Genomic DNA, 16,479 nt, shown 5'->3' on the forward strand with positions numbered 1-16,479 from the left:
CTCGATCGCGAAAATGCCCGAGCCGGAACTGAACAACGCGAATGACGCCGTGTGCGTTCCTCGGCGAGATCGAGAGCATCTCGCCTCGTCGGGGGTCAAGAGATACGCGCTGTCAATCCAACGTTCGTCAATATAACGTTTCTTCCTGAAGAACGATACACAAGACGTCGCACACACTCTGTCTCGCGCGATCTCCGCGTGAGAGGATCGCTTTTCACCTTCTCGCACTTACCTGTCTTCTCTTGTGCCTTCTGATAGTCGAATTCCAGCTTGCGTAAGCGTGGCTTTAATATATACTCTCTTGCTTCGCAGCAACGCTGATGACGCTCTCTCCCGATCGGTCGGCGTCATTAACGCTCGACTGCAACGATTGCGGCCGCCGAGGTTCGCAGGGATGATTCAAACCTGATATGGCCAGCTGATGCAAGGACACCACGGACCAAGGTACCGCACGTTGACCGCCTGTGCGTCGATTCAACTTGCCTGCTGGCCTCTACGCCTCGGCCAATCCGCAGCGTTGAATGACGTAGCCGATGCGACGTCGTTGCCCTCTACCGTTGCGACGCTCAACCCTTCTTGGAACGCCAGCCCCGAACTTGCTCTCGTGAGAATTCTCTGACCAACGGCCGATCAAAGCTGCTGCTGCTGCTGCTGCTTGATACGCTGCTTGATATTTTTTACAGATAGACAGAATTATCTAGCTACATTTTCGTGTCCCGGCATGGTTGATAAGGTAGCTGCGGGTCCTCAAGTGGAACAAAAAATCATGACATCAAAATAACGAGAAAATGACCGAATCATGATGAGAAAAAGAGTTTTCCTCATCATTTTGATGTCATTTTGATGTCATCGTGATTTTCTGTTCTACCCACTGAAATAGATACTAACTAGAACGAGCGTTGGCGTACGATTCTATTGTTTGCATGCGAATAGAGAGGGAGGTTCTCTGGTTTCTCTTCTATCCTTGTCTGACCCACAGTGTCGTCAAGAGTGGGGATAATGAGGTACAGTCAATGAAAAAGTTAGTCGCTGAAAGTAAAGAGTGAAAGAAGTGAAAGAATGAAAAAGTGAAAGAAGAGCGAGAAATGGTAAATATGCACATTAGGTCAACCCCCCTCAAAAGTTGATGACCTTGATATATGTTGTTAAGGACATGTTCCTGAGTGTTATGCAAAAAGTTGCAGTCGTCGCTCATTGTTTATTAAAAAGTTGTTAACAAAAGAACTTTCAAAAGTAGAAAATTTTCCGACACCATGTATGTGTTTAAGAAATTAATACGTATTATATACGTGCTATATACGGTATATTTTAATTGTATTTGATCGTTTCTGTTATATTTATTGGTAAATATTTACCTATGCGGACCATCTCCCAATCTCAAAAATTTTAGTTGTATGTTATGTAGATCATCACTCTGAGTAATGCTGGAAGGTTTTAGGCGGCGGTCACTGTTTATTAAAAAGTTATTAACAAAAAAAGTTTGATATATACGTAAGTTGCAAGTGCGTTTAGCACGGCGCGCTACGCGCGCCCCACCCCCGTTACCCGCTCCAACCCTTCCTCATCCCTTTCCTCTTGTTTGTCTTCAATATTTACCCGAAAGTGATTGAAAACAAACAATGGAAAGGGGGTGAGGAGGGGCAGGTGAGATGGGAGTGGGGGGAGTAGGGGGTGGGGCGCGCGTAGCGCGCCGTGCTAAACTCACTTGCAACTTATGTATATGTCAAACTTTTTTGTTAATAACTTTTTAATAAACAATGAGCGACGGCTGCAACTTTTTGCATAACACTCAGGAACATGTCCTTAACAATAATATATCAAGGTCGTCAACTTTTGAGGGGGTTGACTAATGTGCATATTTACTCGAGAAATTATAAAAGTTATAAAAAGATTGTTGATAGAAAATTAAAAGAAAATAGCATTCGCAACGTCAAATGGACCCTACTTATAGATATATATATAGAAACCAATTTAGCTTTTGATTCGGACTGTGCTAGATAAAGACACAGTGCTATTTTAGAGACCCAGTGACGCTCTCTCTCTCTCTTTCTCTCTCTCTCTCTCTCTCTCTCTTTCTCTCTATTCGCACCTCAGACCTAGCGCTCGTTCCAGTTAGTATATATTTCAGTGGTTCTACCTGGATTCATGGCTCGATGGAGGAAACGCTGTGAGAATTTACATGCTTATAATATGTGTATGATCGCGTTTCTCATCGCGTTGTGCACTATTATGGATATGTTGTAAAAAATGTACATTGTAAAATGTACATTCTACATTATTGACACTACATTAATGACATTATAAAAAATGTCATTTTTTTTTATTAAGAAGTGATCTTTCGATATGTATGATAAATTAACGAGCAAATCTGTGTGCAGCAGTATGAAATTGATGAACAGCTTATTGAAGAATGCGTACTATTTCTTTATTTCAGGCACCCAGACAGAACAGAAAATCATGAGACATCAACGTGACGTTAAAATGATGAGGAAAACTCTTTTTCTCATCATGATTCGGTCATTTTCTTGTCATTTTGATGTCATCATGATTTTTTGTTCTACTTGGGCATTAGGTTAAAATACTTGAAGGTAATTGAGGTTTAAAGAACTTGTATTTGTGGGAATATCCAAGATACATCGTAGGATTTTGGTCACTAAGCCACTATGGGTTTAAATTAAACGCCCATTTTTCACATAAGCCCAAGATAATAAAGACATATGATATATATATATATATATATGCATATTATGTATATATCGCGTTCAAACATTCGCAATGGCCGGTATTATTTTAGTAAATATTTCTATTCCCTTGAGGAACACATCTTTATTCAAACATTCGTTGGAGCAGTGGAAAAGCATAGTCATGTTGTTTATCGGCGCAAAGTTTAGAACGGGTATGCCCAACTGCAAGAGAGAAATATTTCAAGTGTAATTTACTTTAAAACCAGTTGCTGTAAAACAAGAATAAAATTGAAGGAATTGTCAAGAACATTAAATTTTGAATTGAATTTTGTGTAAACCAAAATAGCAAACGTCTTGCTCAGTTCATCTCTCATCTCTTATCTCGTTTCTTGTTTTATTAAATATATATACTATCTTATAATATAAATATCTTTTTATAATATATATATTTTATGCCGATAACATGCCTTCAACTTGAGATATTTATCCCATTTTGTTCATTTTGAAGAGACTGTTCTTTTTTCTAGAGAAGATCCTAATTATACATTCACGAGACGAAAGTTAGCTTACCCAGTCGGAACTGTAACGTTGATTCGACGTCGATGAGGGTTGAATTAACGTTGATTTAACGTTTTATCGACCATTTCGACGTCAAATTAACGTCGAATTAACGTTATGGTTCTGACTGGGTTATGATAAAAAAAAGCAAAGCTCAATGCTTACCGCGCGTACGAAGCGAGCATCCGTAGTGCCTGGAAGAACAAACGGTTTGAGTTCACTACCCATCTCAGAAAAGACGTTCTTAAAGGCCATCCAAAACGGATTAGAATCATCGATCCTTGTACCCTTGACTTGAGGATTCTTCTCAACGAAGGAATAGCTTACACCCGGCCCGGCTTCTTCACACCAGCGTTTAACAATAGCCTCGAATTCATCGGGATCGCGTGAAGGCGGTAACCGAACGTCGATTACGGCTGTGATCTCCTGAGGTATAACGTTATTTTGCAATCCACCCTGAAAAAGATACATTTAGTGAATTAGAGAGAACTGTGTTGGGGCATTAATTGATTAGAAAATTTTGCTTGGCTAAAATAACCAAAAATAATCTCGAGTAAATCGTGTAGATCGAGTAAATTTAATAATTTTGAAATTTCCAAAGATCGATAAGTTGACAAAAGTTAGGGCACTATTATAGTAATATATTCTTGAGAGTAAATAAAGTAAAAAAGTCTAATACTATTTTTTTCTTTCGACGAATAGTTAGCGAGATATCGTAAGTTAAATGTTGAAAGAGTTACCAAGTTTTCCTTAAATATTTAAAAAAATATTAGGCAAATGACAAAATGTTTCAGACAAAAGTTGTTAAAACTAATTAGTAGAAAAAGAAGATATAATAAAAAATTGGGCTTTCCATTTTAAAAAATTAAGTTGACCTTCAAGACTGACCTTGAAAATGCCGTCCAAATAAAAAACTGATATTGCCATTTCCTTTCCCCTTCGAAATCATGGAACACGTGTTTTAGCTTTTTTTAATATCTTTCATAATTTTCGAGATTTTTTACCTGTTACGTTTGAAATTCAACACCCTGTATACATTTTATCTTAGGTACTACTACTAACCTTGACAATTGTAAGATTCAACGCTGTTACGTCACTAAAATCATGCTTTTGTGACATTCTGGCTTTCTCCGATGCTCTGAAGTCCATCATGCGATCAATCATGACTCTGAATTTTTCCCCAGCTGTGTTGTCATATAACAACGAGCCATGGCCGGTAATACCTTCGCATCTTATACTCAGCACCAACTTTGTCTTTTCATCATAGGCAAACAAGAAGGTTGGAGTATTGTTATCGCCACAGCATTCGTCTAACATGAAGCTGACATTCAGGGACTTGAAGTGTTCACTACGCACGTACTCCTTCATCCCGAATATTCCGCCGATTTCCTCGTCTGGCACGAAGGAAACATGAACAGTTCGCGACACACGTTGACCATTCAACTTGAGTCTGCGAATCGCTTCCAGGTATTGTATTCCTAAGGCCTTCGTGTCCTGAATACCACGAGCGTAAATGTCGCCCTTTTCGTCCATGTGCGCGTCAAACGGCGGATAAGTCCATTCATACTGGATCAATTATATTTATATGTTACAATTATAGCATGCACAAGTCCAATTTATAATAATTGCATTCCGAATTCCGCAAGATGCAACAGCAGATGAACAAGGATTAAACGATGAGTTGCGTCGGCAACTCGGTAAATTGCTGAGATTGCTTAATTTTTATAAAGATACAATGTTTAATGCTTTAATTACATAAAATTAATTGATCCCTAATAATAAGGTCTATTCACCTCGAAAACTGGCACAACGTCCATGTGACTGTTCAAGAGAATCGATGATTTGGCCGGATCTGTTCCTTCCCATGTGATGATCACTACCGGTTTGTCGGGGCGCACATAGTGAACATGGATCGGCAATTGAAGAGAAGCCGCCTGTCTTCGTAGAAACGCCACGCAATCCTCTATAAAACGGAAGAAGCGAGAACAAAACGCCGAATATATTATTTATTTTAGAATCGGGCCAAGAGATATTTTGTGATATGTTATAGGCCAGCAAAACGGTCACAAAAGCGATCCCCGAGACGCCCTTAAGGTTGCCGAGAATTTGCTTTCGCATTAACGTAACTAGTAAATTTTGCACATTCTCTGCTGTACATTTTGTCGGCAGACTGCTAATAAAAATATAGCAAACTGTTGGCAGAAAATAATGACAAACGGACAACAGGAACAGGAAGCAGAACTTATTGTTCCATTTAAATATAATATCTACTAATGGAATATATTGCGGATTCTACATGGTTTTAAATTTCACGTTATGCCAGCAGACTCTGTCGACAGAACACGAGCTTAATGCTGATGCAAATGACTATGAATTTGATGATACGGATGATTATGATATTCTGGTCAAATTTATACTGGCAATCCTCTAGCATATATTAAGATTTTACTTATTCAATTAGCTCACCATAATCAATGTCCGGATGTATCGTCGGTATCCGCAAGTATTCGCGGAGAATTTCTACAGCTCTTGAATTCAAATCGTCCGACGATCTTTCAGACTTCGAGTTCTTGTACATCTTGCGTCTGAGACTCAACTACATCGAGTAAGGCGGGAAAAGGAATTTAAGAGGACGATTCTAGCCTAAAAATTTATTGTTTACTTAATTATATGTAAAAAAATATCGACCTATATATGCAAGACCTGTAAATTTCTTAATGTATTAATTTATCGTGTATCAATTATCGCTGACACTGAGTGAGAATTACCGCCCATGCTGTAATGTTCTTATCACGAGTATATTAAGTTCATAAAGTACGCGATAACATTGTGTATAATCTTAGATGATTAATGAGTGAGCCGAACAGACATAAAATATAACTATTACATAACACAGAAATTGGGTGCAATATAGCAATGTTACACGCACGTACGTATACACATACACACGTTGATTCGCTAATATATATATTTTATTAATCGTCGCACATCCAATGTGTGTGTGTTGTTATGTTATTCAACGTTATGTTATTCGATTCAATTTTTTCAATGTAGATATGTTATAATGTTCTGCGAATGCTACAAGAATACAAGAATTATATAAATCTCAAAAACATCATCGAAGTCACTGGGATCGCCACGTGTCACTCAATCATCAAGTCAAACAGTACGGTCAGAATATGGGTCACATGTCACATGCGTGACTGCCGTTCGAGCCACTGACGTAATCGACGTTATTGAGAAACAAATACTAGGAGGTGCAGGTGCAAGTGCAAGTGCAGGTATGTGTAGGTAACCTCGATCGCAGCGGTCGCGAGACGTGAGAAAGTGAGGAATATATTTCTTTTTATATACGCACACTGGCGTTCCTTGAGTAATTAATTTAACGTTGAAATAACGTTGAATAATGTCGCATAAATGCAACTGCGTATGAGTGAGAGATTTATTTTTGCTGCAACGTTCACGTTATGTTACGCGTTATATTCTGTTATGTTGCAATAATGTTACTATTGTATATTCGTCTTTGCTGAGAGTTCAAGAGAGTTTATGTCTATTCTTTAATTTAAAAAATCACTCGGTGATTTGACAATATAAAAACCTTTATCTAATCAGATCGAACATTTTTCATCATTTTCGATGATATTGTAAGATACAGACGAGGGAGGACAGCACCAGTCTGTTCCGGGAGGAGCCACGGGAGAAAGACCGGTCCTAGGAGATCAGACTCGTCGGATGGAGAAGAGGGTAAAAGGAGACGCACAGAGAAAGACGGGGCTTTTTGCCTTTGGCTTTTTAGCTTTAGCCTTTTGCCGATTAATGTCGAGACGAATAATAGAAATTAGAGTCAAGTCGAAGGAAGAGTCGTAGAGCGTTAAGCTTTTGTAAAGAGATATATTTAATATAAGCTGCGGTGTCGGTTACTATTGTATTATTGTTTATTTAAAATATACATACTTATATTCTTGTTCATAATAAGAAGAGTTCACATTAATCGCTCGGAACCTAAATATCCTGAACATCCCTCTCTTATAAAGGAAGAGGATCAAGAAGAGGAGAGACAGAAAGATAATAGAATAGAGAAATAGAGGATCTCTCTTTTTAAATCTTACACTTGTGACAGTTAGATTTGTGGATATATTACTCGAAAAACCATCAAATTCTAAGAAACTCCTTTCATCGGAAAGGGATAGATTATTTGTTTCTTGTACAGTGCAGGGAACAGCGTTGTAGAAATCTAAATCTCCTGCTCATTAACCGAAGCGGAATTATTCGATATTACATTCTGATCGTTATTTATAACGGAATTATTTGTAATAATATCCAAATTAGCTGTAGGTTCTTCGTTAAAATGTAATGGAAACAAATCAACACTTTCTCGAATTAATTTACGACAATACCTCGTTGAAAAATTCCACAAAAATTTACGCTTTGGCATGACTAATTATGTGTATTTTAATATGCAACTGATGTAATCCTATAATTTTGTACTTTAATATGCAACTGATGTAATCCTATAATTTTGTACTTTAATATGCAACTGATGTAATCCTATAATCATGTACGAATAAAAAATATTTTCTACGAAATATGGATTATACTTCCCTTTTCTCCTTGTCCGCCTATAGTATTGTCCAATAATTGTCACCACTTCATCAACAATTGTCGTTTACATTACTAACAATAAGTATGTGCGTTTACTACAGTCCACAACAGAAGATTAAACAATCGAAGGTTGTCGGAGAAATTATAACAAGAGCGACATGTCACTCCAGCTTGGAGACACAATCATTTGTTTCTTCAGCATTCTCCGATTAATCTGTGTTTAGTTAGTGTGTATATGTGTGTGTTAGCAATAGAATTTGTTACACGTTGCTGCGATTAAGAACAGGATTTATTATAAGTGGTGAGTATTATTGGACAATGCTATAAAACAAGGAGAGTTGTCAAAAGCAATAAACTAGTTGTCAAAAGCAATAAATAAGGTATACTTACTATTGGCTTCTGGATGGATGCCGCGTCAACGTTGAGCATTTTGCCGACGTTTCGCTAATATTGCGGTTTGCATGATCATGACGAAACTGCTCCGATACAGTCTTCCGCAGATGAATATTTTTTTATCAAAAAATATTAGTCAAATAAAAAAATGTTTCAGATAAAAATTGTTCAAATTAATTGGTAAAAAAAGACGATGTAGTAAGAAATTGGGGTTTTCATTTGAAAATTTCGAGTTGACCTTCAAATAATCCTCAAAATCAAGTTCAAGGTCAATTTCAAGATCATCAAAAGATAGTACTTCATGATCCCTGCAACTTTTATTCGAGTCATTTTCCGTAAAAGTGCGTACTTCTGGAGATAATAAGGAGGTCTGATACTTTTCAATAACCCTGTATAAAACTGCATGGATTATTGTGAAATTCCTTGACAATTTACAATCTATTATAATGTGATTTCCTTTTCTTGTTGTTAATTTTTCCACACGATATCTTTTACTATGCGAATTATAAGAAGACTTGAAGAGTTAATATCTAAGAAATAATGTAAGGGTAATAATAAAAGTAAAATAATAAAGTGAGGAAATTAGATTGACCTTTATGCATTACAATCTAAAAGAGTTGACATCTTTATAACGTTACTCGCATATGTATTTCTTCATATAATTTCAGACGATGTCGAGTGGTAGATTCATTGTAGCAGAATTTCCTGATGGTGTCCAAGTAATACCAAAATTTTGGCTATACTCCATTCTGAGTAACTTGTACAAAATAAAAATGGAAACATTAAACAGTATGAAATATTGTCTATTGTTATTATTATAAGCAAGATACTACATGTCCCAAACACAATGTTACATGTAATGTACATGTAACATATATGTTATATAACAGTTACATTGTTGAGTAGGAAGTTACAACTAACATGTATGTTACATTTAGCATTGTGTTTGCTGAGATCTAATCTCTTCTGCAATGTGGTATTTATATATAATTATTTTTATTATGTTACAGATATTTGTAATTGCAATTTGTAATTTGACTATGTTATAATAATGTATATTATTTTATTTTCAGCTCTTTTTACTTCATAGCTGTTGATAAAATTTAATTTATTACAAAGTATGCTAAAAACAATTCTAAGCTCTTACTCAGAATACTTAGAAAATTCTATGCCTATTTGTAATAATTTGTAAAACTATTAATATATATAAATATATATTCACCTTCGAAGTTCGTTGTATGCATTCATTCATTCATTCAATTTATGGCTCTGAGAAGATTTATTACACTCCTTCTCTTACGCCAATCACAATTTTGGAAATAAAAGAGAAACAAGAACAACGCGTACGCAGTCCCCAAGATAAAAAATATGCGTAGTTACGGGAACTACATCCAAACGCCGCAGAAGAGAACAAAAGACTTTGTTCGTTGCATGCATTATATGTAAAGTTCAACATAAATGACATCAACAAGTTTATTCTTCCCCAGTGGTGCGATTATGTAACTAGTTATTAGCCCCATTTTTCTCATTTATCGCTGTACTGAAAAATGTATCCAACATCTTCGACAGTTTTTGAGATTTGAGCCCAGCCCCATCGACCAAAGACCGGGAAATTTAAACGTATCTTAAGATGTATCTATCATAATAAAAGACATTTTATAGTCTATACATCATAAATGCAATATAAATAATGATTTTAGTTAATTTAGTCGATTTTATTAGATTATGAAGTGATAAATTACATAATAATTATACTTACATAATATATAATTACATAATACTTACATAATAATTATAATTACATAATAATATGTAAAGAGAAGTTTGGAGTGAATAAATGCAATGCAATACAAAATATCCAACAATAAAGAAAAATATACGTATATTAAAATATACATTAAATTTGGAACATAAATACTGTCTTTTAATAAACGTAATTTAACAAACGCGAACATAATTAAGACTAACAAAAAATAATACAATTTAACAAATGCAAGCATAATTAAGGCGAAATAAATATAAATGTTAAAAATAATAATAAACATTATGTCCATAACAAAACTTGTTGACCTTTAAAAAGAATAATTTTTGTTAAATCATGCCTGATGAAAGTATGGTGTATTTTTAATATGGTAGTTTTGCCGTAATGAAACAATTTTATTTTAAGAAATAAAAACAGAATTGATTTTATTAATATAAATTTATGGTTTTCCATAACACTTAACACTTCCATAAATTCATGTGTATGCATATCAAAGTTTATAAATAATATAGATATATTAATATTTCTTAAAGTATTGGATATCATCGTATGAAAGCATCGAAACTAGTCAACTGATTATTAAATCATACAACATTCAATTTTGTTCGCGAAAAAAATAAGTAACATTATAATCATATTTGTAATATTTCACCCTAACACAAAATATAAAAATGAGATTTAAATATTAAATTTTTAACTTACCTATAGCAAGGCACAGAATGTCTCTCTGTTTCCTTTTTGCTGTGATATTTGGATGATTTGCAGCGTTGTACAAAACAATAAATAACCATGTTCACACTTTTGTTGTATTAATTATCACGTTAATATCGCGTTAGACCAAACACTTGATAAATGACAGAATTTTAGTTCTAGGAATTCCTCACTTAGTCGATGGAGGCGCGACACATCTTGGCTACCAGTCTGAAGTTAGCTACCCATACAGCACAGCACCGTTGTAGCAACATTGCAGCAACGTTGTTTTGCAAGATTGCAACATTGCAGAAACGATGCGAAATGTTGCTGCAATCTTGCAGTAGAGGTAAAATGTCCGCTTGCAACAATATTGCAATGAAATATTGCAGTAACATTGCAGTGTAACATTGCAGCAACATTTGTAATATAATTTATATGCAATAATGCTTTATATATATATATATACAGGGTGTCCGGAATGTGATCATTAATATTTTGTGTACTGGTAGAATTCGTTAAAACAATTAAAAGAGTCCTGTGCCATTTTACAATTTTTTCAACATTTATTCCGTAATTAATTAAAATGTGTAAACGAGAAAGCGACAGGACGGGCTCTGTGTATAAGAAAATGGCTTACCTCGCGCGGCGAGAGGCAACCGTAAGCGACAAGAGGCGTGCGCGCGCGATGAGGAGTGAGCGAGCGCAAACGACGAATGAGCGAGCGCAAGCGACAAGAGGCGGCCGCCCAGCGCTCTCTACGCACTCATTGGCTCACATGTTTCAATTAATGGGTGCATTCAGTACTACAACCGCTCACTGAGCGCTAAGTGAGCTTTTGCATCTGATTGGTATATACCTTTAGATTTAAAAATATATACCAATCAGATGCGAGAGCTTACTTAGCGCTCAGTGAGCGGTAATAGTACTGAATGCACCCGATAACTCGATAACTATTGCCAATTTGACATTATGGTACATGACTTTTCTTTTCGGCTACATCCAATCTACCAGTACACAAAATATTAATGATCACATTCCGGACACCCTGTATATATTTATGTATATACAGGGTGTCCCATTTTAAAGGACCCACTCAAATATCTCAAAAACACTGCGTTAAATCGAAAAATGTTTCAGACAAAAGTTGTTTGGCTTGAAGGGGGACATAAGACAGTGACAACATTTTGTTCATAGATGGTGTCACTTTTGAGATATTTACTGATCATCAATTTTTTTAAATAGAAATCCCAATCTCTTATTATATTATCTTTTTCTACCAACTAATTTGAACAACTTTTGTCTGAAACATTTTTTTATTTGCTTAATATTTTTTGAGATATTTAAGGAAAACTTTGTAATTTTTTCAACATTTAACTTATGATATCTCGCTAACTATTCGTTGAAAGAAAAAATAGTGTAAGACTTTTTTACTTTATTTACTATCAAGAGCATATTACTATAATAGTGCTCTAACTTTTGTTAACTTATCAACCTTTGGAAATTTCAAAATTATTAAATTAACAAAAGTTAGGGTACTATTATAGTAATATATTATAGTAATATATATTCCTGATAATAAATAAAGTAAAAGAGTCTAACACTATTTTTTCTTTCGACGAATAGTTAGCGAGATATCATAAGTTAAATGTTGAAAAAGTTACCAAGTTTTCCTTAAATATCTCAAAAAATATTAAGCAAATAAAAAAATGTTTCAGACACAAGTTGTTCAAATTAGTTGGTAGAAAAAAATAATATAATAAGAGATTGGGATTTCTATTTAAAAAAATTGATGATCAGTGAATATCTCAAAAGTGACACCATCTATGAACAAAATGTTGTCACTGTCTTATGTCCCCCTTCAAGCCAAACAACTTTTGTCTGAAACATTTTTCGATTTAACGCAGTGTTTTTGAGATATTTGAGTAGATCCTTTAAAATGGGACACCCCGTATATATTGAGTCTCCTGGAAAGTTTTTATTTAATGACGGTAGAAGCGAAAGATCGTATGCCAAAAATTGTTTTTGTTATATAGATACATTCCAGAGGATGATATTTGTGATCGATCTAAAAGTTTATAAAATATTCTGGACACACTTTCCTCTTATTGTGACAATCAATAATTTTCCATAAAAATTCTGTAACAATAATCATGAGAGATAATATGTTCAACTCAACATTTGTATAAATTTCACTAATTATTTACAGTGAATGATTATCATACAGCAAAAGAAAAGTGTTCAGAACATTTTACAAATTTGTAAAATCAATCATAAGTGTCGTTTTATGGAAATTTCTTATTTTAACGTACATGAAAAAAAAAGATTAATATACCATTGTTTTCATTTCTGTTCATCAAACAAGAATAGTCACAGAAAGTTCCCAAGATCTGTAATATTTCAAAGAATAAAATGATATCTTAAAAAAACGCCGTTTTATTGACTCAATAGAACGTCAATAAGATAAACCACCTTGCTATTTGAAATAATACAGGTCTTAAATACTTGTGATAACTATTCTTGAATTAATAAGACGTCTAAGTTTGGGATATAAAACTAAATCATTGTAAAATCAAAAATCGTAGAGATTAAATATAATTGGTGATTAAATATGAGAATTAGAGCAATATACAAAGTGTCCCATAATTGCAACATACCAACTCCATAGGGGCGTAGAGCTAAGCGAGAGGAACGAAAAAGTGCTCTTCCATTTAACGATATCTTGTATAATTTTTTAATAATAACCGCAATTTGAAATGTTGCTACAACATTGCAGATATAATAATGCAAAATATTGTTTTTGCAATATCTCTGCAATATTGCACTGCAATATGCAATGTTGCAACATTGTAGCAATATTGCAGCAATTGTCTGTGTTGTATGGGTACTGGCAGTCCATATTTCTATAGTCAAAGGTTATTAGAGTTAACGACACTTTCGTTATCGTTGCGCAGCTTTTCTACGATATACAAACGATACGACAAAAGCTGCGCGACGATGACGAAAATGTCGTTAATTCCAATAACGAGTTACAGAGAGTGCGGTCCGGCAACCGCTACAAATGCTTTGAAGCGTTTCTCTTTCTCGTTCTATTTCTCGGATGCAAACGAAGAAAGAGAGAGAAGTAAAAACGCTTCGAAGCATTTGTAGTGATTGATGGACCGCACCCAGAATCGCATCACAGGGGCTGCATTCCGTATTCGCGTACCGATAGCTGTCGGTGTCGTTAGCAGTATTGCGCAGCTTTTTTGTTATATGAAATGAAAACCCGTGCAATGCCGCTAACGACACCGACAACTGTCGATATGCAGGTACGGAATACAGCCTCAGTGAGAAATGGATTCGTCGATCGATGTCGAAACAGTGTCGAATCGATATCGAAATCATCAAATCGACATCGATTCGACCTTGTTTCGACGTTAATCGACGAATCATTTCTCACTGCAGGGTAGGTACAATCGGACCTAAGAGATTTAAATATGTGCCTATTTTTCTCCTTTTTACATAAATAAAAACAAACACATATTTAAGTTTTGCTTAAAATAAAAATTCAAAGTTTCTTATTTAATTTATATGTATTCATATGTATATCTATATTTTATATCGACATTGAAATAAAGAAAAACGTTTTGACAATATTTGGTGTACTATTTTAATTACAATCACTTTTTATATTGTTAGGAACAGATTATAATGCAATAAATATCGTATTAAAACTCAATAAAAAATTATACGTGAAAATCTATTGTGCATCCATTATAGATATATAATGAACATCTACAATGAATTTATGGTGATATCTACCGTAGAATTAGTATGGAAATCTATTTATTATAGAAGTTCATTTGACATCCACCATGGAGATAGATGGCGTATAGAGCTATAGAGCTTATATGGATATCGAATGGATATCATGTTCCATGTCGGTATATACAGACCCATATTCAGAACGTGCTTATAACGCTTCTACCCATTCTACCTAAAGCCATATACCGAACTGAACATATGTCAGATACGTGCTGCATAAATTCAACAAGAATTTCATGTTTCACAGATATCTATTTGTTTCCCATATATTACCGAAATCACCGAGAAGTGAAGAATAAAAGGGAAGTAAAGAAACAAGTTGAGGTTTCCAAAAACAACCGCATCACATTTTTCAACATGACGAATCCGTCGGAATATAGCCAAGCGAACATGTCACGTACTTTCGTACAGTGCTTAATTGACGAGTTCGAAGAAGAAATAAGATGTATGTCAGGAAAGTGTATAGACATTGGTTGTGGTCCCGGTGACACTACAAAAGATATTCTCCTACCCGCACTCGACCCAAAAGCGGTAGTCACTGGTATGAAAATAATATATTGCTAAAATATGATACACATGTTGACGAGATTTATCATTTAAGTACGATTTGTTTGAAGGTGTGGATATCTTGGAAAGTATGATTACGCACGCCAAGAAAGTATACGGTGACGAGGTACGACTCAATTTCGACATACTTAACATTGAAACAAAAGAGTTGCCAAAAAAATATATTTTTCAGTACGATCATGCATTCACATTTCATGTTCTGCATTGGTGCCAAGATATTCGGTAAGACAGATATTTAACGAAATGCGGATATAAATTGAAATGGATAAACTAATTCGAGAAAATATTATATAATTTAATTATCCACATCTATTCAAATCATTTTTATAATTTGCTGATCAAACTTATACCAATATATTCCAATAAGCCTGTGTTCCAAAGACTAAATATATTTCTTTTATCTAATAGACAAGCAATTGAGAATATCTATCATTTACTTCGACCTGGTGGAACTGTATTAGCAGTAACAATCGTGTCTCAGAATTTGTTTGATATCCTACACAAATTGTCGCAAGATGTACGCTACAAGTCACATATACAGGTAAATTTTACCTATATACTTTCTTATTGCTTATAGTCCTTTGCAAATATTTATCATAACAAATTGTTCAATATTTCCTATGTGTCTGTATAGCATAAAAATTATTTTATTCCGCCGTTTTACAACTCTCTTCAACCTCAGAAAGAATTAAAAACATTGCTCAAAAGTATTGGCTTTAATGTACTTCATTGCAGCCATCGTGAAAGAACATTCCCCGCTAGAAATATTCGCCAATTCGCAAGTATATATCTTTAAAAATGTGTTGGCAGGTGACATATATCACCTCTAATAATTTATTATCATTTGTAGTACCAATATTTAATATAGATCCAACTTAAACTATATCCTTATAATAATTATTAATTATTTCAATACAGGTATGATACTATCTTTCGTGACACAATTTTTGGGAAACATGCCCCACGAACGAATGGAACAATTCAAAGATGACTTTACACAGGAATATATAAGCAGATTTGTCTATAAATGTACATGCGGACAAAATGAAAGGATTGCATCAGATTTACACAAAGTATTAGTTTTTTATGCACAAAAAAAGTAATGATATATATTTGTTAAGCAAATCCGTTTGTTATAGCCGTGCAATCGTCGTTGATGTTTATATTTACATCAAAATGAAGTACATTTGTCTTTACTTTTCATCATTATAATTACCGTTATTCCATAAGCTACTTTAGTTAAGTTTAGAGTTATAGATTTAATAATACTTTGATATACATGTAGTACGAAGATACCAATCAAGTTTATACATATCTTATTTAGAAATAACGTACCGAAGAATTATAATTATAATAAGTAGATATAGTTGCAATAAATGGGTATGATATAATATGTACATCGGTTATATTTGTAAC

At 34.4% G+C, this 16,479-nt stretch overlaps 2 protein-coding genes across 7 annotated transcripts; one reads left to right on the forward strand and one right to left on the reverse strand.

The window, feature by feature from the left end:
* Nucleotides 1–2,536: 2,536 nt before the first annotated feature.
* On the reverse strand, nucleotides 2,537–6,466 carry LOC105191364 (aminoacylase-1A). 4 transcript variants are annotated; one of them, XM_011154710.3, is made up of 6 exons: nucleotides 6,176–6,466; nucleotides 5,709–5,885; nucleotides 5,036–5,205; nucleotides 4,305–4,808; nucleotides 3,408–3,698; nucleotides 2,537–2,906 (listed from the first exon to the last, which is right to left on the reverse strand). In XM_011154710.3, the coding sequence occupies exons 2-6, from the start codon at nucleotides 5,818–5,820 to the stop codon at nucleotides 2,763–2,765; spliced, it is 1,221 nt and encodes a 406-aa protein (XP_011153012.1). In that variant the 5' UTR covers nucleotides 5,821–5,885; nucleotides 6,176–6,466; the 3' UTR covers nucleotides 2,537–2,762. The 4 variants fall into 4 exon arrangements, with proteins under 4 accessions (XP_011153012.1, XP_011153011.1, XP_011153010.1 ...); XM_011154709.3 differs by having other exon boundaries at nucleotides 6,172–6,466; XM_011154708.3 differs by having other exon boundaries at nucleotides 6,130–6,466.
* Nucleotides 6,467–14,626: 8,160 nt separating this feature from the next.
* Nucleotides 14,627–16,305, forward strand: LOC112590297 (juvenile hormone acid O-methyltransferase-like). 3 transcript variants are annotated; one of them, XM_025306369.1, is made up of 6 exons: nucleotides 14,627–15,037; nucleotides 15,114–15,169; nucleotides 15,236–15,285; nucleotides 15,472–15,604; nucleotides 15,698–15,845; nucleotides 15,982–16,305. In XM_025306369.1, the coding sequence occupies exons 1-6, from the start codon at nucleotides 14,695–14,697 to the stop codon at nucleotides 16,164–16,166; spliced, it is 915 nt and encodes a 304-aa protein (XP_025162154.1). In that variant the 5' UTR covers nucleotides 14,627–14,694; the 3' UTR covers nucleotides 16,167–16,305. The 3 variants fall into 3 exon arrangements, with proteins under 3 accessions (XP_025162154.1, XP_025162153.1, XP_025162155.1); XM_025306368.1 differs by having other exon boundaries at nucleotides 15,114–15,285; nucleotides 15,982–16,304; XM_025306370.1 differs by lacking the exon at nucleotides 15,698–15,845 and having other exon boundaries at nucleotides 15,114–15,285; nucleotides 15,982–16,151.
* Nucleotides 16,306–16,479: the final 174 nt, after the last annotated feature.

Source organism: Harpegnathos saltator, unplaced genomic scaffold, assembly GCF_003227715.2.
Source record: "Harpegnathos saltator strain DR-91 unplaced genomic scaffold, Hsal_v8.6 scaffold774, whole genome shotgun sequence".
Taxonomy (NCBI): domain Eukaryota; kingdom Metazoa; phylum Arthropoda; class Insecta; order Hymenoptera; family Formicidae; genus Harpegnathos; species Harpegnathos saltator.

Excerpts from the sequence above, each read along its gene's own strand:
- LOC105191364 (XM_011154710.3), bottom strand. The coding sequence starts at position 5,820 with ATGTACAAGAACTCGAAGTCTGAAAGATCGTCGGACGATTTGAATTCA. Across the intron at positions 4,809-5,035 it reads ACGTTGTGCCAGTTTTCGAG|TATGAATGGACTTATCCGCC; the intron begins GTGAATAGACCT and ends TAATTGATCCAG. Across the intron at positions 2,907-3,407 it reads ATGCTCGCTTCGTACGCGCG|TTGGGCATACCCGTTCTAAA; the intron begins GTAAGCATTGAG and ends TCTCTCTTGCAG.
- LOC112590297 (XM_025306368.1), top strand. The coding sequence starts at position 14,695 with ATGTCAGATACGTGCTGCATAAATTCAACAAGAATTTCATGTTTCACA. Across the intron at positions 15,038-15,113 it reads CCCAAAAGCGGTAGTCACTG|GTGTGGATATCTTGGAAAGT; the intron begins GTATGAAAATAA and ends ATTTGTTTGAAG. Across the intron at positions 15,846-15,981 it reads AAATATTCGCCAATTCGCAA|GTATGATACTATCTTTCGTG; the intron begins GTATATATCTTT and ends ATTTCAATACAG.